At 46.2% G+C, this 24,093-nt stretch overlaps 1 protein-coding gene across 4 annotated transcripts in view; it reads left to right on the top strand.

Moving 5' to 3' along the window:
• The first annotated feature begins 259 nt into the window (after positions 1–259).
• TEAD1 (TEA domain transcription factor 1) overlaps positions 260–24,093 on the top strand; it is a 169,905-nt gene continuing 146,071 nt past the window's right edge. For all 4 annotated transcript variants that reach the window (XM_073604056.1, XM_073604059.1, XM_073604058.1 and 1 more), the window contains exon 1: positions 260–515. In XM_073604056.1, coding sequence (XP_073460157.1) covers positions 368–515 — 148 coding nt within the window. In that variant the 5' untranslated portion in view covers positions 260–367. The remainder of the gene's footprint in view (positions 516–24,093) is intronic.

Below are 24,093 nucleotides of genomic sequence, written 5' to 3' on the forward strand. Positions count from 1 at the left end.
CAAACCCAAGACCACACTGTACCCTTTAAATGTAAATTTTGATGGCAGAAAAATAGATTCCTTCCTCAATTTTCTGCTGCGAAAGGCAATAGAAATCCTTTAAATTGGCACTGAGCGACAGAATGGCCTGGTAAATGGGTACGGGGGGACTGAAAAGCTTTTATTTCCTTGAAAGATTACTGGCTCGCAGTACTGTGCAGATTAACATGAGTGTGATATGGCCACAATGTATTTTAATATCCTGTCCTCCTTCCCTTCCAGGTTTCTCTCTGTCCGGCGTCCAGGCTTCGGCTTGGATCACCCAGCCGCAATCATTGAGCCCAGTAGTTGGAGCGGCAGCGAAAGTCCTGCCGAGGACATCGAAAGGATGAGCGATTCCAATGATAAACCTATGGACAATGACGCGGAGGGCGTCTGGAGCCCGGATATAGAGCAGAGCTTTCAAGAAGCCTTAGCCATCTACCCACCGTGTGGGAGGAGGAAAATTATATTATCCGATGAGGGCAAAATGTATGGTAAGTCTTGCCAGCAACTGTCTGTCGTGTTACACATGGGATGAGCAAACCATTGATGAAAAGTGGAGAAATTCATATTCTGAGCAGACCTTCCTTTCTAGCTATGTTTAACGCGTACCTGTCAAAGGCTGTATTTACGATTGACACTTGTGGGTCAGTGCCTAGGAGATCAGGTTTAGAAGAAGCAACATCGAGCTTCACTATTCTTTCCTCGTTTTATTTCCCAATTTTGGCTACTTTGGACATTTTGAGACTTAATTTGGCAAGAAACCTGTAGGGCAGATTTTCTCAACCAGGGTACCTGGAACCCTAGGGTTCCTTCAGAGGTTGCTAGTGGGTTCCTTGACCAGTGAGCAATTTCACTTCTTAGAGAATCAAAACACTGAAAACCATTATTGTTTTAGATATCTGTAAAGGGAAAATGTACCACAAATGTAAGGAGCATTCTCCCTAGTAACCATCACTCTAATGTACATTGTTCTGTAGGTAAAGCAATTATTGGCATTGGGTTCCTTGAGCCCGGAAGGTTATTATAAGGGTTCCTCCACCTTTAAAGTTGAGAGAGGCTGCTATAGGGTAGGGCGGTGCAGGGCATGTTGAGCAGTCAAGATGTACTACAGTTTAAGAAACCTGAAACCATCTCCTTTCTCTTGTTAGGTGGTCTAAACAAAAGCCGTCCACGTGCTTCTTCCAATAGCTCACCTTAGTAATGTCCTTGCCAAAAGGGATTCAGCTTATAAGGCCTTCCTCATGCAATGGCACCTATGGCAACACAATATCTAAATATGGCTCTGGCCATCAGGATAGGCTCTGGATCCCTTCCTTAATTAGGTAGTAGGTCACTAACCTGGATCAAACTTTGACAAGTAGTGAAGCAAGGATAAGCATGGTAGTGCTTTGTCTTTCAAAATACCTTGTTATGATTAAGCACTTAATTGTGTGAAACGCGTTAACAGCCCTTTGCGCCGTTTGTCTCACCTATGAAGAAATAAAAAAGATTTTTCACTTTGATCAAGTCCAACAGCGGTGTGCCGCCATCATCTCTTTTCCTTTTGGCATACACCGTGGCGAGTTGGGGCGAGCACCCGCATGAGACTTGGTAATTAGACTCACCTGAGCGTTATATATTTTTTGGTTGGATCCTTCAAATGCAAGTCAACAGTGGCAGCTTCTGGATGGACAGGTTCTCTTTAAACCCTACATATAAATATTTTTCCCTCACTCTCCTTTCCAATCCATAATGGAAACCCAGGAGTCATTGTTGTTATAGAAGGCCTCTAGTCTAAACAAACTTTTCAATCCTAATCCCACTGACGGAGCTGTTTTGTTATGCGTGAATGCTTATCGGACTTCCTCTTTTTAAAGGAATGATAATGGTTTGTTTTTCTTTTGTTCCTTGCAAGGTGTGTGACCTCCGTTCTGCTCTGATTCAGCAGGAGATCTGTTTGCAGATCTCCTTCTCATTGGACTGGACAGGTCCATGTGAAATGATCCCTAGAGCCTGTCATTAAACCCTACCCTACCCTTTATGCAGGCCTCAGGACAAGTAAGCCAGTTACAGGAGCGAGGATGATGGAAAATTTAAGGACATTTTTTTTGTACACATTGGGGTTGATTTACTAAAACTGGAAAGTACAAAATCTGGAGCAGTTCTTCTGCATGGTGAACAAGTTAGAAGCTGATTGGCTAATTGGGCTTTGACACTAAAACCTGGAAGCCGATTGGTTTCTTTGCAGAGCTGCACCAGATTTTGCGCTCTCCGGATTTAGTAAATCAACCTCCAAATGTTGTTGCTAATTAAATGAAAATTGCAGACATTTTTGGCAGTTGTAAAGTTCATGACTGGCTTCAAATTTAAATTGACTGTTAATCAAAACATTTCATAATGGGTAGTAAGGAAATGTTTTATATATTTTATATAATTTTTTTTTTCCTTTAAATGTGGAGTTACCTTAAAACAAGCTGGACTTATGATTAGTCTGTTCTACCTTAATTTAAAAAAAAAAAAATTTTCCCCCTTTAAAGTGCATAGCTCCCAACTGTCCCCGATTTTCAAGGGACTATCCTTGATTTGGAAGTCCGGTCCCTCTGTCCCTCTCATTTTGTCTCTCATTTTGGTCTGATCTATATAGTTAAGTATAAAATGCACTTTTTATCTTTCAAAAAAGTGTTTTGCGGTGCTAAACCTTTTCATCCAATTTTTGTTGCATTTGTAGATTTTAAAAGCCAGTGTAAAGGAATAATAGTGGTAAAAAAAACACTTGTTTGTTCATTTTTTTTTTTTTCGTATAATTCTCCTTTTAGGTTGAGTAGCAGGAGGGGAGGGGGCGCGGTGTCCTTAACTACATACTTTTGCTAATAGGTGTCCCTCATTACCATCTCAAAAAGTTGGGAGCTATGAAAGTGGTTGTAAACCCTTCTATATACCCAGTGAAGTGACTGGCCTCAGGTGGTGCACAGAGATTAAACAAATCCTCCTACATAAGTTGTACCAGTTTATCTGCAGTCTTCTTTTCTCTACACCCGTTCCAAGTGCAGAATTTACTGTATACAGCTTGTCTGGACTGTCAGAGAGCAGGGAGATGAAGTTACACTTTGTAGAGCTCAGTAAAGAGAGCTCTGAGAGCTGATTGGAGGGAAGGAACACACACCCCCCTTCACAGAGCACACAGGAACAGAGCTGAGGTTGTAAATCACATGCTGTGTGCCGAAGGTCCCTCCCCTGTCACCTTTTTATCTCTTGGTGTCAACAAAACTTGTCAGAAGTGATTCATGCTTATAGCAGAGGAAGGAGGCAGCAGACAGAAATGATACTTGGTGCTCTGGATGGAGACAAGTACACACCATAGAGGAATATGCTTTGCTCATATTTCCTGTCTGAGGTTTACAACCACTTTAAGGCACATCTATGTTCCCTGATGCACTGTAATGACCGTTGTTTATTTTCAGTTAGTTTGTAGTGAAAACGATCATTTGTAATAAGTGGCGACACGTCAGCGCTTACCTCTAATGAGCGAGGTGCTCGCATGTGCTGAACCCGCCTCTGACATGCGGTGACTTTCATGTCGTTGGAAGACGGGCACCTGACCATTGTGTAACAACAGGAATTATAAATAGGCAACCTAGTTTCTCTGTTTTCATGCTGTGGGTGGATCCGAATTGAATCATGTCAAACAAGTTCACTTCTTACTGACCCGGATTTCGTTTCTCCACGGAATTATAGGGCGGGTTAAACTTGATTCTCTTTCTTTTATGCTATTTACTTCCTTATAGAATTCTTGTATATTTTATACGTGTTGCGCAATTTTTAGAACACCATCGTAATCCTAAAAAAAAAAAAAAAAAATCATTACATTGAAGAGAGAACAGGATTCAATACACATTGCAGAGAGGAACTAAGACTATGCCCTTGAAATATTACTTTTGGGTGGACCTACCCTTGTGCTTCGTCCATTGTAGAAGTCAGACTTACTACTCGCCTTCCCTTTCGCACTCCCACTGGTCCAATCGGCATGAGGAACAAGAAAGTATTTGGTATTGGCCAACTAAAGGGAATTGAGTGCCCCTTCCTGTCACCTGACTGCTTTGGTTGGTGGTTGGCCTACTTGTTGACACATGGGGCCAACTGGATAGTCCTCAGCCCTGTGTAAGCTCCAACTGGGATTGGCTTCAGAGACTATACCAGGGTTGCTTCTTCTTGCTCATGTTGGTAGCAGAGGGAAGGGAAGTATCGGCTGGTTTTAAAGTGAACCTGTTCTTTTGTCCTGCATGAGCAAACCTTGTTTACTTTTAACTTCCTACAAATTTTAGACACAGTTTTCACAATGCTCTTCCTATTTTATTGCTTAATGTTTTAGTTCACCTTTACCAGAAAATTGCCTATGCAGGTAAGGAGCATCTGTGGATAAAAACAACTTTTGCAACATTAACTAAAATTGGATAATGTTCTTCCTAGAGGTTTAGGCAATTTATGCACCTCCCAGAAATGGTATCATCTGCCCGGTCACTATTACACTAGCAACGGTTACTGCTTGCCTTCACCATCACAGGAGCGAACCCCTGCGTGTGTGTGGGTCAGTCTCTTCGGTTGCAGCATCAGTTTGCTCAGAGCTCCTATGACAGGGGAGAGAGCACATGCGAGGGGGGTATGAATTAGCTAGGAGTGTCTTGGCAACGTCCTAGCAACAAGGCAGGATGGGATGATATCTACATTTTTCAGCTAGGCTTCAGGAGGTACATAGATGGCCTTTGATCATATCTGCAGAGTTTGTTTTTTGTCTACAGATGCCCCTTACCGCCATAGGCAGTTTTTTGGTAAAGGTATATGAACCCTTTAGGGTCCATTCACACAGGGGCGACTTTGGATCCAACTTCAAGTCGCCCCTAGTCGCCTCAAGTTGCGCTAGATGAAAAACTCAATGTAAGTGAATGGATCCGTCTTAATGCACACTACTGCAGTCGCTCCGACTTCAGAAAAGGTTCCTGTACTACTTCAATCCGACTTCTAGGTGACTTGTACCCGTTGATTTCAATGTAAGTTGCCTCCAAGTCGGATCCTGAAGCAACTTTCCAGGAAGTAAAAATAGTTTTCTAGGCAAACCCCTCCCTCCCACAGAGCTGATTATTATGTGATTGGCCACTGCCAAAATCCCCTGTCCTGGAGGCAACTTCAAGTTGCTTGTAAGTTGCCCCAAGTCGCGCTGTGATTCATACTCAAGTCATGTCCAAGTTGCCTCCCAAAGTCGCGCTGGAAGTCGTGTTGCCCCTGTGTGAATGGACCCATAAAGTGGTTTTAAACCCACGAACAAAACAAACAAACAAAAAAAAAACCTGCAGGACAAAGGCATATTGAGCTAGTATGCATAGCATACTAGCTCATTATGTATTACTTACCTTAGATCGAATCCCCCCGCAGTGGTCCTCGTTCACCGCTCCGGCCAGCGACATCGCTTCCGCAGTTCGTTCCAGGTATCGCGGGCTATGGCGCTGTGATTGGCTGGAGCCGCAATGACGTCACTCCCGCGCATGCACATGGGAGCCGCCAGTAACGGCACAGTCTAACTGAAGCAACGGCATGTACTGCCATTGCTTCAGTGTGCATGTGCCGATGACGTTGGCACATGCTGATACAGGGGATATCTCCTAAACCGTGCAGGTCTAGGAGATATCCAGGGTAGCTACAGGTAAGCCTTATTATGGGCTTACCTGTAGCAAAAATTGTTTAAGGGTTTACAACCACTTTAAGGCAGGGGTGTCAATTTCATTGTGTGTTGCATCAGCATTATGGTTGTCATCAAAGGGCCAGTTGTGACTGTAAGACTATATAAATTTATGCAGGGCTTTTATTTTCAGAGAATTGGTGTGGGAACTCAAGCATGCCCCCTAACTGAACCACATCAAACTATGGGAGGATCTTAAGGGGACAATAAATATCTGTAGTGTGTTTATGTACAGAGTTTAGGGATGTACAGAGTGCAGGGTTCCGGAGTACGCTACGCACAGAGTGCAGGGTTCCGGAGTACGCTACGCACAGAGTGCAGGGTTCCGGAGTACGCTACGCACAGAGTGCAGGGTTCCGGAGTACGCTACGCACAGGGTGCAGAGTTCCGGAGTACGCTACGCACAGGGTGCAGAGTTCCGGAGTACGCTACGCACAGGGTGCAGGGTTCCGGAGTACGCTACGCACAGGGTGCAGGGTTCCGGAGTACGCTGCGCACAGGGTGCAGGGTTCCGGAGTACGCTGCGCACAGGGTGCAGGGTTCCGGAGTACGCTGCGCACAGGGTGCAGGGTTCCGGAGTACGCTGCGCACAGGGTGCAGGGTTCCGGAGTACGCTGCGCACAGGGTGCAGGGTTCCGGAGTACGCTGCGCACAGGGTGCAGGGTTCCGGAGTACGCTGCGCACAGGGTGCAGGGTTCCGGAGTACGCTGCGCACAGGGTGCAGGGTTCCGGAGTACGCTGCGCACAGGGTGCAGGGTTCCGGAGTACGCTGCGCACAGGGTGCAGGGTTCCGGAGTACGCTGCGCACAGGGTGCAGGGTTCCGGAGTACGCTGCGCACAGGGTGCAGGGTTCCGGAGTACGCTGCGCACAGGGTGCAGGGTTCCGGAGTACGCTGCGCACAGGGTGCAGGGTTCCGGAGTACGCTGCGCACAGGGTGCAGGGTTCCGGAGTACGCTGCGCACAGGGTGCAGGGTTCCGGAGTACGCTGCGCACAGGGTGCAGGGTTCCGGAGTACGCTGCGCACAGGGTGCAGGGTTCCGGAGTACGCTGCGCACAGGGTGCAGGGTTCCGGAGTACGCTGCGCACAGGGTGCAGGGTTCCGGAGTACGCTGCGCACAGTGTGCAAGAATCGGCTCTCACAGGCTGTTCACATCTCACTTCCACCCCTCCCTCTGGGTGCAAGGGCCACATGAAATGGCCTGGAGGGCTGGATTCGACCCGTGGGCGTTGTGTTTGACACTAATAAATATGTAGGCTGCCATTGCTGTATAGACTGCCTTTGCTGGCCACCTTCAGACAATTGCCTTTTTGTTATATTGGTCTACTAGTGTCTGTAATTTAGGTCACCTACCTGGCACATGTATTCAACCAGTGTAGTCGGTCTTGTCGAAACTCCACGATGCATATTTGTTGTTTGGAAAACATTGAAGCCATTTTATCAGCAGGACCACAAGACAACTAGCATTTTCAGGAGTGGATAGCGTGGGGAAACGGGTTCTCTCGTTGCTGTTTTATAGGCATCTGTAATACCCTGGTTAGAGCATCTCATTATTGTAAGCAAAAACCACAAAGGGTGGGTATAGGGGAAAGAGAGTTGTCTGCTTGCCCATGAGTTGCCGCTGTCCTTAATTGACCCTTACTGTGGTGATATATTTGATCCTTTACTGTTCAAAGAATGGTCTCTGTTTAAAAAGGAGGCTTCTGAGCAAGTTGAAAAATCTCCCTCTGTGATAACTAACACTTCCATCCTCTGAGCTCAGTACTGCCCTTCGTTATTTGAAAATGGCCTGATAGTCGAAAGCCAAGCTCAAAATCGTGTTACCATTCATTCCTGTGGACCTGAACTAAATCGCAGAAGCTTACCAAATAGTTGGAGCGATACTTTTTTTAAAGCATTCAGACCTTTCTTTGGAGATGGTCAATGAAAAGTGATCTGTAATATAGTATGACGCCCTAGTTAAGGTCAATAAGATATGGATAGAATGGATATTATGGAGGGGTGATCCAAACGTCTATAGCCCAACAAGGAAGGTATGTGGTTTAATTGGGGTTGTGTTAGTATATTATTGTGTGTGTGCTTTTTAATGAACGTCAGAAGTGTCTAGCATACACTAAGTATTGGGACGCCTGCCTTTACACGCACATGAACTTTAATGGCAACCCAGTCTTAGTCCGTAGGGTTCAGTATTGAGTTGGCCCACCCTTTGCAGCTATAACAGCTTCATCTCTTCTGTGAAGGCTGTCCACAAGGTTTAGGAGTGTGTCTATAGGAATGTTTGACCATTCTTCCAGAAGGGCATTTGTGAGGTCAGGCACTGATGTTGAACGTGAAGGCCTGCCTCACAGTCTCCACTCTAATGCACCCCAAAGGTGTTCTATCGGGTTGAGGTCAGGTTCCTCCACCCCAAACTCGCTCATCAATGTCTTTATGGACCTTGCTTTGTGCACTGGTCCAAATCATTTGGTGGAGGGAGGATTATGGTATGGGGTTTTTCAGGGGTTGGGCTTGGCTCCTTAGTTCCAGCGAAGTGAAATTTTCAGGCGTCAGCATACCAAGACATTTTTGACAATTTCATGCTCCCAACATTGTGGGAACAATTTTGGGGATGGCCCCTTCCTGTTCCAACATGACTGCAAACAGCATCATCTAAGGGAGTGCATTGAGGTAAAAAATAAGGGGAGATTATGCGGAAAAAACTAAAATGTAATGATCCTGAGCCTTTTCTTTCTGTGTGAAGCTACGGACTTCTGGATCACCCCTTGTATCTCTCTACAGACTTCAACCGAATATTTTTAAGCCTAAAATTTTCAACATTTAGGGCATAGGATTTCGCAGGTCACAAATTTCACCCTCTTTCTTTTGACATTTGCGCCTCCCTTTTATTGGCAAGTAAAATTGAGCATTTATTCACTTGTCACCATATAAAATTTTGTGTGTGGATATATCTGTGCTTCTGCCGTGTCCACTGCAATGTGTAACATTGCCTAGATTCTTGTTAATGTTTAATGTAACTTTTCATATAGTTTTAGACAAGTGGTCTCCAAACTGTGACCCATGTGCCAGATGCAGCCCTTGTGTTTTCCGGCCATTGGGCACTATCCCCCCCCCCCCCCCCCCACTGACACCAACAACGAGGCACCATTCCTTCCGCTGACACCAACGGTGGGGTATTATTCCTACCATTGACTCCAACGAGGGGACATAATTCCCCTCACAGAAACCAATGGTGGGAATCTATTTCTCCCACTAATACCAATGATGGGGCACTAGTCCTCATCCTCCTGACCACACGTTATATAATTTTATTTGCTCCCAACCACCAAGCCTGAGGCGTTGCTTACTTGTGTTGATGCTGGAGCATTGTCTACTCCCACTGGTCACAGTCCAGCCCACCTAAAGTTTAAAGGCCAGTACACTGGCACTTTGTTTAGAAAATTTAGAGACCCTCGCTTTGCACAATGCTTTTTAGTACATTTACAAAACATAAAAAAATAACCTTCACAAGCAACAGGAGAAAGCTGGTGGGAGTTGTGTGCCTGGCAAACATTGACCCAAGCTTGGAGATAGCCATTTCTCAACTTCACCAAGGTCCAAAAGCAGTCCATGGGGACTATGGTCCACGAGAAGCACGATTCCATTCTTGAGGACTCTCTGGATAACGCCTGCCTGAACATGGATCAAACTCTACTTTCAGTATGAAGACCTCTACACTTCATGTTTTCTACGTCCCAGATGGTGGCCCATACAGGACTACCCCCTACTCTTTTTTTTTTTTTTTTTTTTTTTTTTTTTTTCCCCCCTTCCCCTGCCCACCCCAGGCAAGAACCGATTTCTAGTTCTCCTCTTCATCCCTGGTTCTTCTTTCTATTCTTCTGTTGCCTATGTCCAGATTTATCCTTTCTCCTACCCTGAAGTTCCTTCTCTGAACTAATTGGTATCCCCTCTCCCTTCTGCCACAGAGGTGTTTGTACCTGTCGACACAGAGCACACCCTATTGGCATAACCTGTACATCCACCCTCAGTGCTGGCCACAAAGCTCCTGATGACTTAAAGGTTGCGGTACTTTGCCTCCACCTACAGTTATTATTGTAATCCTCATGTCTACTTTAATGATGACTCCTCTGCTTATACCTTCTTTTTGTTCTTAATCTTTAATGTTTTTGGTAGTATCTGTAAAATCCGAAAAACCCAATAAACCAGTGGTGTCCAACCTTTTGACCTTCCTGGGCCACATTGGAAGAAGAGGAAATTGTCACATAAAATACACAAACAACAAAAAATGCTGATGAACACAAAAAGTATCTTTTAATACAGCTTTTCATTTTTTTAAAAATATTTTTTATTATAAAAGTAGTAGAGGGCAACACAAAACTAGGGCAATATTTGACACTGTTTTTGATAAATCAAAGCACAAATACTTGATCCGATGACGCCACCATTGATTTTGAAATTCAGCCAACCAAGTCTTCAATTTTACCTCATGTTGCTACAAAAAAGCATTTTCGTGGCTGGGAATCTTCTTTTCTTTCCGGGAATTTTCTTTACTTGCACATTTCTTTTCCTATTTACATTTCTCGCACGATTCTCCCCGTCATTGATTAGAAAATCGTTAGTTTTTCAAAAAACATCCAACATGCCTGATTACTCAAATTCGACGACCGTACGAAAATCAGCTGCTGCTGCTAATGGTGCGAAATTTGAACGAAAATTCTTAGATAAGATTTTCGAAAGAAAATTCTTTCGAAATTCGACCCATGTGTCATACATGGGTCGAATTTCGAAAGAATTTTCTTTTGAAAATCTTATCGAAGGATATTCGTTCAGAATTTTCATACGTGATGTATGGCCTGCCTAAAAGTCCAGTAAAGGGACGTTATCAAATTTGTTTTCTTTCGCCCGCATGTGTTAGCGCAGTGTAAATGCATTTGTGAAGAAAAAATACCTAAAAATGTTAATTTTGTTTTTTGGAATGTTTTACGATTTTGTCTGGGCCACCTTCATAGCCATCTTGGGCTACATGTGACCCTTGGGCCGCAGAGGTTGGACACCGCTGCAATAAACCTTTTTGGGAAACAAGATGTCAAAAACGAAATGATTGAAACCTGAAAAAACTATTTTCAAGAGTCCGCTTTGGGCATTGGAGCTTTTGCTGCAGTTGGGGAGCTGGTAGGTACCGTCGGAAGAGACCAAGATTATGACCAGCTCATCGGTCCGCTCCAGATTAGGCAAAGGAGCCCATTTAATGCAAAAGAATAATAAACCAATCCTTCACTTCCTGTGATAACAGGTGTGATTCCGGAGCTACTAAACTGTATAATTGAGGACAATGACAAATTTATTAATTTGGGTTGTCAGAATTATCGGCCTGGTCAATTTTTATTCCTCTCTGAGCTCGGGAGCCCTATCCGGAACAGCACGCTGTCCATAAACGGCCCCTCCTGTACGCCGCTCGTTCTGCCTCTCTTGCAGATGACTCGATTTTCGGCGTGCGTGTAGTTTTTAGTTCCTAAGTAAGTAACTGTAGGAGCCTGCAGAGAAAACGAGCACACAGTGTAGAGGGGAAAGCAGATGGTACTGCGGCTGCCACCAGCTGTGCTCCAACCCCCCCCCCCCCCCCCAGTGCTGGCTGGATGATGTAATGGAAAGACGGATCCCCCCCCTCCTCCTCTTTGGTGTGCAAGGCTCTTCCAGGCTGTCAGTGTGGACTGGAGGCAGCAGCAATCCTCTAGGCTTTTAGTTTGCAGCTGTCATGTGACCTCAGCAGCCAAATGGAACATAATGTCTGGAAAAAAAAAATAAAAAAATATATAGACTCGGGCTGATGCTACTCAGCTGCTGTTGGCAGAAAGTTTGTAGGCCCTGCTGGATTGCTGGGGCCGGGAGATTAACTGATCTCTTCTCTTCCACATTTTGATTTGCAATTAAATTGGAGTAGGGCTGCCTACCGCAACAAGGCCTGTTTCTGGTATCGCTTTTGAAATTTGCCGCTTACTCAAAGCTTGCCTTTTTTTTTTTCAGTTTTTTTTTTTAACTATTTAGATTTGTGTGTGCAAACGGTATAATTTCATGACGTTTCATAAAAAAAGTGAGTTTGCAATGCATCCAGTGTTTTTTTTTTTTGATCGGAGCTGAACTGGTCTGCTGAACAGGATAGCATGAAGTCTGTTCATTGGCCAGAGCTGAACTAGTTTGTGAAATTCGCACAAGTTACTGAAGGTTGCACGAGCCCGGGCTTGTTCAGAGTCCTCCTGGACACCTGTTGGGGAGGTCCCAGTGCATTGTAATGCTGCTTTTTCATGCATAATGAGTAGATGGGGAGGGGGAGAGATTAATGGGTTCCTCCTGAGTTCTGTATCTATATAGGGCACAAATACTGTGGTCAATTTACATAGGGGAGGGTAGAAACTGTCACGACTGTCAGCCAGGTTTTTTTAGGTGTTATAGGGGGGCCAAATGACACAGCACAACTTGCTTTAAAGGAGCAGGATCCATTTTTTTGGGGGGGGGGGGGGGGGCTAACAAATGCTTTAATTGAGCAAGCTGAAGTTAAGGAGTTGTAAACCCTTGTGTTTTTTCACCTTAATGCATCCTATGCATTAAGGTGAAAAAAACACCTTGCAATCACCGGCCCCCCAACCCCCACCCCACCCCCGTTTTACTTACCCGAGCCCCGAATTTCCGTCGGCATGTCCCCGCCATCCTCTCTGGTTCCCGGCTCTTGATTGGACAGATTGATAGCAGTGCAGCCATTGGCTCCCGCTGCTGTCACTCAAATCCAATGACGCGGGTGCCGGGGGTTGGGGCCGAGTCCTGCATTCGGCCTCTATGGACGCCGAATGCTGGACTCTGTAACGGGCCTGCAAGGTAACCCCCTCGGGAGAGCGCTTGTCCAAGGGGGGTTATCTAATGTGGTGAGGAGCCGCAAGGGACCTCAGAAATGGATGTTTGGGGCCACTCTGTGCAAAATGAGCTGCACAGTGGAGGTAAGTATGACATGTTTGTTGTTTTAAAAAAAAAATAAAAAATGATCCTTTTAGTATCAATTTTTAGAAGCTGATTGGCTACCATGTACAGTCAGCTGCACCCATAGATGTGCGCACAGGGTGTGCCAGGGCACACCCTAATTACCCTGTGTGGTGCAGATTCCCCCTGTTTAAACCCCTGATATTTCACCAAAGCCCCCTAATGCCATGTACACACGACTGGACTTTTCGACCGGACTGGTCCGACGGAACGAATCCGTCGGACAATCCGACCATGTGTGGGCTTCAGCAGACCTTTTCTGTCGAAAAAATCAGGACTTTAGATTTGGAACAGGTTTCAAATCTTTCCGACGGACTCGAGTCCGGTCGAAAAATCCGTTTGTCTGTATGCTAGTCCGGCGGACAAAAAAGGACGCCAGGGCAGCTACTGGCTATGAACTTCCTTATTCTACTCCCTTCGTACGTCATCATGTTCAAACCAACGGACTTTAGTCCGTTCGTGTGTGGGCAAGTCCACAGTTCGGTCATAACTCCGTCGAAAGTCCGTCGGACCTTTGATGCTGAAAAGTCCGCTCGTGTGTACACGGCATTACGGGGATCCTAAAAAAGTTTGTAAAAAAAAAAATTGTAAAAAAATCATAAATAAAATAATAAAAAGTACTCGCACCGTCCACTGCCCTACTGACACCGTCCACTGCTCTGCTGACTCCGTCAGTATAGATACACATGCGTGTGCGCACACACATATAGGTTTGAGCTTTGAGGTTCACACCCTAATGCAATAGGCTGTGCACACCTATGACTGCACCAGATTTTGAACTCTTCAATTTTACTAATCCTCATTAACCCCACCATGTCTCTTCTGCAATAAAAGCTGCCTGCTCTCTGTTTTCGTGAATTTAGGTTTAGACCCCTTTCACACTGGGGCGGTTTGCAGGCGGTATTGCGCTAAAAATACCGCCTGCAAACCGCCCCTAAACAGCCTCCGCTGTTTGTTCAGTGTGAAAGCCCGAGGGCTTTCACACTGAAGCGGTGCGCTGGCAGGACGGTGAAAAAAGTCCTGCAAACCGCTTCTTTGGAGCCTAAATCAATGGGACAGCGCGGCTATACCGCGGCAATACTGCGGCTATAGCCGCGCTGTATGAGTGATTTTAACCCTTTTCCGGCCGCCAGCGGGGGTTAAAACCGCACCGCTAGCGGCCGAATACAGCTGCAAGAACGACGGTACAGCAGTGCTAAAAATAGCGCTGTTGTACCGCCGACGCCCCCACCGCCCCAGTGTGAAAGGGGCCTTACTTAAACTTTATTCCATAAGGCGTAGTAGTAGCGTGTTTTTTTTTTTTTTTGTTTTTTTTTGATTGACTAAACCCTATTTATGTGTTTTCGGAAAATTAAATCTGGACTGTAGACTGTGAAGGACTTTGGGGAATCTACAAATCAACCTTGCTTTCTGCAGAAGTCCAGCTCATCGGGTGGAGGAGTTTTGTTTTTCTGGAGAAATAATATTTGGCCTATAACGCCACTTCTACACGGATTAATCAATAAGAAAGCCTTTGTTGGGCTGCCAAACAAATGGCCCTTACATGCTGCAAAAGCAAACATCATACTTGTAATCGGGGCATTCTTCATCCTCCTCTGGGTTGCTCAAGGCATGAGGTATAACAGGTGCATGGAGTCTGTTCATTGAGTTCCTGTAGACTGACAGATGGATTGGACACAATGAGTGACTCACCGAAAAAACAAAACTATTGTTTATACATTGCAGCATTGGGGTTTCTGTAGCATGAAAATGATATAGATGATTGAAATATGTGATGATGATTATTATACAGGGTTTATGTAGCGCCAACAGCTTGCGCAGAGCTTTACAACATGAGGGCAGACAGTACAGTTACAATACAATTTAATACAGGAGGAATCAGAGGACCCTGCTCGTTGGAGCTTACAATCTAGGAGGGGGGGGGGGGGGGGGGTCAATTGATACAAAGGGTAATAGCTGTGGGGGATGAGCTGATGAAGAAAAAAAAACAGGTGTGGGCAGGATAGGCTTCTCCCGAAGAGAAAAGTTTTCAGGGATCGCCTGAAAGTGGATAGAGTTGAAGATAGTCGGACAGATTGGGGTAGGGTATTCCAAAGGATGGGAAAGGCTTGGGAGAAGTCCTGGAGGCGAGTATGGGAGGAGTTGACGAGGGGGCTAGAGAGCAGGAGGTCTTGGGAAGGACGAAGAGAACGATGATTAGGTTGGTATTTTGAGACCAGGTTAGTGATGTAGCTCGGGGGCGAGTTGTGGACGGCTTTGTAAGTTATTGATCATATTTTGAATTTAATTAGTTGGGTGAGCGGAAGCCAGTGGAGGGATTGGCAGAGAGGTGTATAAGACACTGAGCGGTTGATAAGGCGGATGAGTCTTGCAGCAGTAATCATGATGGCCTGAAGGGGGAGATAGACTATGTAGAGGGGTAAAACAATGAGGAGGGAGTTGCAGTATTCGAGACGACAGATGACCAGGGAGTGAATCGGGAGCTTTGTTGTGTCATTGGTTAGGAGGGGGGCGTGCTTTAGAGATGTTGCGGGGGTTGAGGCGGCAAGCCTCGGAAAGTAATTGGATGTGGGGCTGAAAGAGTTCAAAGTCCAGGACTACACCTAGCACCCTGGCAGCTTCCTTTGGTGACCCATAATGAGCCATTCCGTCCGTGTTTCCCAAACCTGTGCCCTACAAATACTGTGTTCATTGAATAGTCACGTAGGTAGTTGAACTGTAAACCCAATCACTAAAATAAAAAAAAGCCATTTAAAACCGTAATATATTTATTTTAAAAAATATTTTTAAAGGACTGGCAATGCAGTTACCTGAATCTGTCTGTCTTATGCAATTCTTTGAAAATCAGGACTTCTGGGAAAAGAGGCATCAGAAACCAGGGTGGGATTCGATTAGTAAACTATAGTCAGACTAACACAGTATACTTGCTTACAGGAGGGAAGAACAGAGATGGGGAGGAGAAGTGACTATGGAAGTAGAACTGCTTAGTTTTTGTTTTGTTTTTTTTCCAATTGTCACGCATAGGTGTGTGTACTGGGTGTATCAGGTGTGCCTGGGCACACCCTAATCTCCCTATGCCGTGCAGATTGCCCTTGCTGCACGGCCCCGCTGCAGCACTGTTGGCTTCCTCCTTCTCCCCCTCCTCCCTCCCTCCCTCCCTCCTCCCTCCCTCCTCCCTCCCTCCTCCCTCCCTCCTCCCTCCCTCCTCCCTCCCTCCCTCCTCCCTCCCCCCTCCCTCCCTCCCTCCCTCCTTCCTCCCTTCCTTCCTTCCTTCCTTCCTTCCTTCCTTCCTTCCTTCCTTCCCTTCCCTTCCCTTCCCTTCCCTTCCCTTCCCTTCCCTTCCCTTCCCTTCCCTTCCCTTCCCTTCCCTTCCCTTCCCTTCCCTTCCCTCCCTTCCTTTCTTCCTCCCTCCCTCCCTCCTTCCTTCCTTCCTTCCTTCCTTCCTCCCTCCCTTCCTCCCTTCCTTCCTTCCTTCCTTCCTTCCTCCTCTCTCCCTTCCTCCCTTCCCTCCCTCCCTCCCTCTCAGAATGGACAGCAGGGATTTACCGGCCCCTTCCTTTTCTAAATAATCACTGAGTGATTGTTACCGATCACTCACTCCGTTCATTCATAATCGAAGCACAGTAAACTGTGTTTTTACTATGCTTCAGTTTGTGAATGAACAGGAAGCCACTCAGCACAGAGCACTTCCCATTCATTTACTGCCCCATGCAGCTGAGGCTACGGAGAAAGGGAGTGGGGAATCTCTGTTCTCAGTCCCTTTCTCTGTCTCAAAAGTGAGAGGATTTGAGCTTTGGGGTGCACACCCCCCCAACGCAATAGGCTGCGCACACCACTGTTATCACGTACCAGATTTAAAATGAATGGAAAGACTCTTGTTTGAAAATTGAAACAAATCCATTTGCTATGAGATGATAAAGCCTCATAAAATAAGGAAAAACTCCCCTGACCTGACCCTACCAAAATCCTCCTTCATGTCTCAAACGCTTCCCCTTTTTTCTCCTTCATTGATGTGTGCTGATGAGGCTGCACTGACTGGCACCGATAGGCGGCACTGAGGCACTAATATGCAGTACTGGTGGGCATCATTGGCGGGCACGGGCTGTAATCACTGGTGGGCACGGGCGGGCATCACTAATGGAGCACATCCTTCCCACTGAGGAAAGTCACTCCTCGCGCACTGTCAGTGTGAGGAGTGGAATGCCGATAACAGCTATTTCCTTTTTTCACTGTGATCAGCTGTGATTTGGACACAGCTGATCACATGGTAAAGAGCCTACGTCATAGGCTCTTTACCGAGATCGTATAGCGAAATTGCTGCACTGCACGCCCCCCAGGGTTCGCACCGAGCATCCTGTTCTAAAGGACGTCATATGGCGTCCACTCAGAGCGGGAATTCCCCCTTCTGCCCGGCCTATAGCAGAATGATGGCCAGGCGGGGGATTTCCTGAAGGTGGTATAGCGGTTGTAAACCCTTACATATGCCAAATAAAGTGACTGGCCTCAGGTGATACACCGAGATGAAACAAAGTCTCCTACATAAGATGATTCAAAGTACAACATTTTCACAACATTTCTCACCTGCAGAAGTCAGGGGGCGGGAATCTGATGTCACACACTACACAGCTCAGAGCTGAGTATAATCTGAGACCTGAGTGCGGGGTATGGACACCCCCTCATACCGTCTCATAGGGAAACATTCACGGATGAGGCTGTCCATTACCTGCTGTGTGCTGGAGAGGGGGGTGAGGCCATCTCCTGGGATTGCTTCGTGTCGGCATAGACTGTCAGACAGACAAAAAAAATCACACTAGGTGCTTTGGGTTGACACAAGTACACACTATAGAAGGGATATGTGCTGTTCAGGTCTCATTATAGAGGTTTACAAACACTGTAAGGTACCTTTTTCCCTACTGGTACCCTGTAGTTGTGCAGCGGCATTACCGAGTGCGTCTATACAGACCCGGCATGTTTAAAACCTGAGGCCGGTAGACCATTCACTTTCATACCAGTCTGGATGTGGTATGTAACCAGTGGCGGCCCATGCACTGTGGGCGCACGGCCCCTTTCAGGACGCGGGATGCATGGATTCCTATGGCGGGGGTGGTACTTTTTGAAGCACCTGATTAGAGCCAGAGGCTCTAATAGGCTTCAAAGTAGGGTGGGCTCGGGGCGCAGAGAGTGCGCCCTGATCACACCCAATTGTGTGACGATGACGAATACATTTTCGCTATTTTCACACTAACCTTCCTCCCCCGCCAATCGGGAGGCAGGGTGGCAGACCTGTTTCCTGATTGCCCAAAGCGCCAGGCCACCCTAATGGAGGGGGGGGGGGGGTTGGGTGCGGTGCTGCCAGAGACGCGCGGGGAGTGGGGGGGGGGAGGTTGGGTGCTGCCAGAGACGCGCGGGGAGTGGGGGGGGGGGAGGTTGGGTGCTGCCAGAGACGCGCGGGGAGTGGGGGGGAGGTTGGGTGCTGCCAGAGACGCGCGGGGAGTGGGGGGGAGGTTGGGTGCTGCCAGAGACGCGCGGGGAGTGGGGGGGGATGTTGGGTGCTGCCAGAGATGTGGGGGGGGGGGATGTTGGGTGTTGCCAGAGACGCGCGGGGGTGGTGGTGGGGGGTTGGGTGTTGCCAGAGACGCGCGGGGGTGGTGGTGGGGGGTTGGGTGCTGCCAGAGACGCGCGGGGGGTGGGGGAGGGTTGGGTGCTGCCAGAGACGCGCGGGGGGTGGGGGAGGGTTGGGTGCTGCCAGAGACGCGCGGGGGGTGGGGGAGGGTTGGGTGCTGCCAGAGCCGCAAGTGGGGGGGGGGGGAGAGGGTCAGTGGGCACAGGTGGCTGTGTATGACGGGCACAATAGCTGCATTTGATGGAGGTTTCAGTATTTTTCAGTTTGTTTGCGCCCCCCCCCCCAAAAAAAATTTTGAGCACCAGCCATCACTGTATGTAACCAGTGAAGATGCGGATAGTAAAGCTTTCAAAACCCTGAAAAATAAAAATGAAAAAAGATATTGATTAACGGGAGATCAGATCCCGGCAGCCAATGTGTGGCATACTTGGCTTCTCGATCGCATTTCGACGAGGCAGAATTCTCCAAATAGTTTGTGCGCCGTATGAAAGCCGTTTATTACCCTGAAATATTCCAGGATATTGAGCGTTTAGAAATGTCATTTTCAGTAAGCAAATAGCAGATGCGAGGTATTGCATTGCGTGCTCTGTCATGTGTTATTGTAATCACTGTACACACATTTTCTATTGTCCTCCGTGTGTCTCTCAGCAACATCGACAAATTGTATCACAGACATCTGATCCAGACCGGCGGTAATTGTATAGAGCCCAGCAATTGTAAGGTGATATTTCTCCCCAACCCCCCCCCCAAAAAAAAAAAAAAAAAAAAATCATAGGCATGTTTATCATAGCTGGGAAAGAGAAAAAAAAGACAGGAGTGAAATGCTGAGAACTTAATAATACTAAATATAAAGGTGAAAAGGATTAGAGGTAACCGGAGCTGGGCACAGCCTGTCCACTCCAGAAATCAGAAGGCTCCATTAAGGAGAATGGGGGCTTTGAAGTTACAGCGGAAAGAGCATTTTCATGAGGTCTTGAGTTGGTGTGTTTTTGCTTCTTGTCCTGATGATAACCCTGATAAATTGGCCCTTGTATATTTAGTTTATAATGGCATGGACATTTAGACCTTTAAATAGAACTTATTAGCATTTCCGTCTAATAAGGGCTAGGCTGCTGATAATGCAAATTTTACTTGAATCCTTAAGAGTAGGCATGACCCAGATGAAGGCCCGAAGCTCCTTCTATCCCTCCAGATTATATCCTAGCATTAAAAACCTAACTTTGGGCAAAACTAAAGTTTTTTTTTTTTTTTTTGTTTTTTGGTGTATTTTGCATTATTTACCTTAAACTGGCTGTTCCTGCCAAACACCTCTTCGTAGCTTATCCCACCAAGTCCTCGCTAAAAGTCCTGGGTTTCTTCTATGACTAATGGTGATTTCCTGCCCTGGGGACCGGACACTATTCTCAGCTCCAATATCCCTTAGGGCAGCGGTCTCCAAACTGCTTGCCTTTAGCCAGCCCTTGAGGCACTATTTGTCCACCAACAAGGGGGGCATAATTCTTGCCACTGACGTCAACAATGGAGCAATATTCCTCTCTCGGATACCAAAGATGGGCACCCTTGTACTCACTGGCACCAATGACCCCAATGATGGGGCTCTATTTCTTCCACTGGCACCAATGATGGGGCTCTATTTCTTCCACTGGCACCAATGATGGGGCACTATCCCTCCCATTTACACCAACAATGGGGAACTATTCCACCCTCCGATATCAATGACAGGGCACCCTTCTGCCCACTGGCACCAATGATGGGGTTACTATTTCCCCCACTGGCACCAATTGATGGGGCAAGTAAACTGTCCCCTTGTTTGTTATGTCTTTTGGCATTGAGGGTCCTACCGCTGTTTGTGTTTTGCTGGCGCCAATAGAAAAGGTCCATGTCAGGCAGTCAGTGACGTGGACACCTGTTAGAAGGACCCGACAGATGTACACAGAAAAGGAGGAAGACTCGGCACTACAAGTCAAATGGGCATTTAGCGTGTGTGCCTTGTTTTAAAAAACTTTTTTTCAATAATTCTGGAGATGGTCCTTAAAGTGTCAAAAATTGTTAGTCATACATTAAGGGACACGGGATGAACTATTCAGGTGCATTAGGTTATGTTGCTGCCTTCAGAAGATTGGTATCAGAGACCAGTAGCTATAGCAGTAGAGAGACTTCCACTGACCAGCAGAATAGGTATACGAGCAGGTCACCCTGCGGATGATGCAGGCTCATCTGATGTGTTAAGTACTAACCGTCATTCACCAGAGCTCCTGATGGTGGAGATGGGTTTTGCTTCGTGTTAATACCAGGTTGCAGTCCTTAAAATTGCCCCAGCAGTAGGTGAGCAAGCCTGGGTTCAATAGCAGATATAACAGGTAGGGATCATGCAGAAGTGTAGTCAGCAAGCAAGCCAAAGGTCTGTAAAAAGTGTTTGCAGGTTGGGGTCAAGCAGAAGAGTAGTTAAGGAACAAGCCATAGGTCAGTAACGATTGGTATTGAAGATACATACAGCAGCAGGACTGACGAAAGCAAAATATTGGCTGGAAGGAGTACAATCTGGCAAAACAGGAAGTGCACAAGCATAGCTTGATTAAGAAGTTCATGGGAGGAGCAAAGGGTTCAAGAGAAACAAGGCATAAGACAAGGTTGTCTAAGCAATCGGGGAAGGTGTTGTCTAGCATTTCAGGCGGCTCAGAAAGTAGAGTTTCCACCAGATACAGCAGAGGTCCCAGGTTCAGACCCAGTCCCTGACAATTGGACACAAAGCTATAAGGGCTGCCCAGTATAACCCCTCACTCTCCAAGCAGAAGGAGTTGGATCATAGAGAGGAGAAGGATTTTTTCCTGCTATTCTCAGACTTCCTGTTCTAGGCTGGCTACGTTTTTTCTCCATGCCTTCTTGTGTATGTGAATGTAACCACCCTCTCCTGCTGGCTCCAGAGATGGACTACACATCTACGTGCAGACAATTTCAGTCCTATGGGAATTGTACTATACATGTGACCAGAAATACTGCCATTGCTGGCTCCCACACTAGTAACATTTTAGGTGCATCAGTGGAGGATAGGGAGCATGCAAAGGACAAAAAAAAGACCAAAAACAATGGTAAGACTTTTTAAATATAAAAAAACACACAGAGCCATAGTATATTTCATTTTTTAGTGTGATGTAAAAAAAAAAAATCGGTTACTTGTCACTTTAACAGCGGTGGCTCAACAGAGTTGCCTGAAGAGCCGTACAACTGTAGGAGGCCTGAATATCCACCTGGAAAAACTTAATGAACATGTGAATTGAAGACCAGGTGGTGACCTTACAAATCTTAGAAACAGTCCTCCTTGGGTTTTTCTGCATCAAGCATCTGTTTCTCAGATTTGCAAGGTTCCCAACTGGTTTTATGTTTGTTCAATTGTTACGTTCAATCAGCTAGATGTTTAGGCCCCCCCAAGATGCCGGCTTCAGCTGTAAAGTTTTTCAGGTGACTCTGTAGGCTCTTTTGAGTCCCCTCTGTTAAGCTGTAGAAGTAGGAAAAGAGAGCGGCCACCGCACACCTCGCCTGGCCAGAGTGGTTGGCAGGTAAAAGCAGCCCCAGCTCGATTCATCTAAGCCATGCCCCCAACATTTTTCATCCCGCCCCCTGGAGCTTAATCATCATTATTCCCTGGGGGTAGGGTAAAACATGTTGAAGGCATGGCTTGGGAGAATCAAGCTGAGGCTGCTTTACCTGCTAACCACTCAGGCAAGGTGTGCAATGGCCAGGCTATCTCATCCTACTTCTACAGCGTACTTTGGGTCTGGATGAACCTTTCTCCAACCTGCACCCTCGCTAGTCAGCAGTGTCCAATTCATCGGACCTTGTTGGCCTGAGTGGGGACACCTAAACATTTATCGTGGGACCCTCTGTTAACCTGTTTGGTTTTGTGGGCTGTTAACTTTTTGTAGCCGTGTTGCCCACCCCTCAGTTGGACTGCTTCTGGATTTCCCAACTTCTCTCATGTCACTTTTTAACCTATGTTGGATTTTTTACTTGCTGCATAATCCCTTTCTTGGAGTACATTTTGGAACACCAGGCCCTTCTCTCTTTTCTTATGATCCAGTCCTAGTGCTTGCTACAAAACTGTGGCATGCTGGGAGTGTGGAGAGTTGTACTGGGCTGTCTTTACAGCTTGTTTGCCAGTCAATCTCCCAAAGGCAGCAGCCAGTGACTCGAAGCATGGAAGCCAGTACTTCAGCATTGCAGTGAACATAAGTCTCAGGTGTACTTTAATGGCCCATTCATACCATATGTGTGTTGGGCATCCTTGACCAACGCATAGATAAGGCAATTTTGCCTTATGTCCTATTTTTATTCACACTACCACAACACGTGGTATACAGTATATGGAAAGTGTCTATTGTAAAAATTGAACTGTACTTTATAAGTAGAGCCATGTGAACAGCAAATTTTTTAAAACCAAACGGTACCTGACTTTAGTGCAGTTCATATTTACAGTATTTAGACCTTGTTTGTACTTTGAGGGAACCGGTTGTACTCCATTGCACTCTTGAGGCCCTCGTAATGAGAGGTCATTTATCTGTGGTGTAGAGACCACAAAAGGTGACTTTTTAGGGGTTCTTGTCTTTTTTTTTGGCTGTAGTCCAGCTCCCCGATAACTTGGGCTGGTCCAGATAGGTTTAAAAATTAAAGACAAATGTCACTCAGGTTTACAGTAACCCTGAGGTGGGTGTAACGCCCCCGGCAGAAAGTTCTTGTTTGGCAGCATTCTTTACTTTGATGTTTTAACAGCTAAATTGTGTTGCTTAGAATCTTCGGGTGGCAGGTGTTTTACCGCCTTTCATTACATTGTAGAGTTATGAGAGTTAAAAGGTGTTTTTTTTTATTTTTTTACTTTTTAGGGTGAGGTCTATCAGTTGAAATTTTGGCAACTATTCAAGCTCATTTACCAACTGCCCACCCTTCCTTCACCATATCTGTATCTTTCTTGTCTATTCTCTCTCTTGGGCTAGGTGCTCTCAGATGTTTAAATCATGCCCTTAGCACAGCACTCATTATCCGTGTTGGATAACAGGTAATGGTTCTAGAACAGCACATTGGCTCAGTGATTGGCCATTCTGCCTTCCAGTACTAAGGTCATTGGTTTAAATCCCAACCGTGACTATACCTGCATGGAGTTTGCGTGTTCTTCCTGTGCTTGTTTGGGTTTCCTCAAGGTATTTCAGTTTCCTCCCTTCAAAGACCTGGTGGCAGGTTAAATGGCTCCTGTCTAAATTGTCTCTAATATGTTCATGCATGTATGATAGGGACCTTAGATTGTAGGCTCCATAAGGTCAGGGACTGAAAAGTGATTCGTAAATTGTCGGCACTGTATAAATACCTTTACTTAATAAAGTAAATATCTAACCTAATTTCTTTTTCGTTTTGGATGGAGAAGGAAATGGTTAAAACTTTTTGTCCTTTTTTGCCATCTGTGTCCCATTGGGGATGTTCCCCATCCCTTCCTGTCCTGCAAACCCCAGAGGAAATCTCCCGAAAATGAGGGAAATTACCTCTCAGTTGTCACTTGAACAAAAGTGTCCCCCGATTAAAAGTTCCCCTTAACTTTTTTTTCTTGTCACAACCTAAAATTTAGAATTTTTTCTTTTTAGTCTCGGTGATGAGGGTCTATCTGAAAAGGGTGAAGCTGTAGGGGACACAGACCGCTATGCAAATCTGGAAGAAATCTTAGAGGT

This window comes from Aquarana catesbeiana, linkage group LG11 (assembly GCF_042186555.1).
Source record: "Aquarana catesbeiana isolate 2022-GZ linkage group LG11, ASM4218655v1, whole genome shotgun sequence".
Classification (NCBI taxonomy): Eukaryota; Metazoa; Chordata; class Amphibia; order Anura; family Ranidae; genus Aquarana; species Aquarana catesbeiana.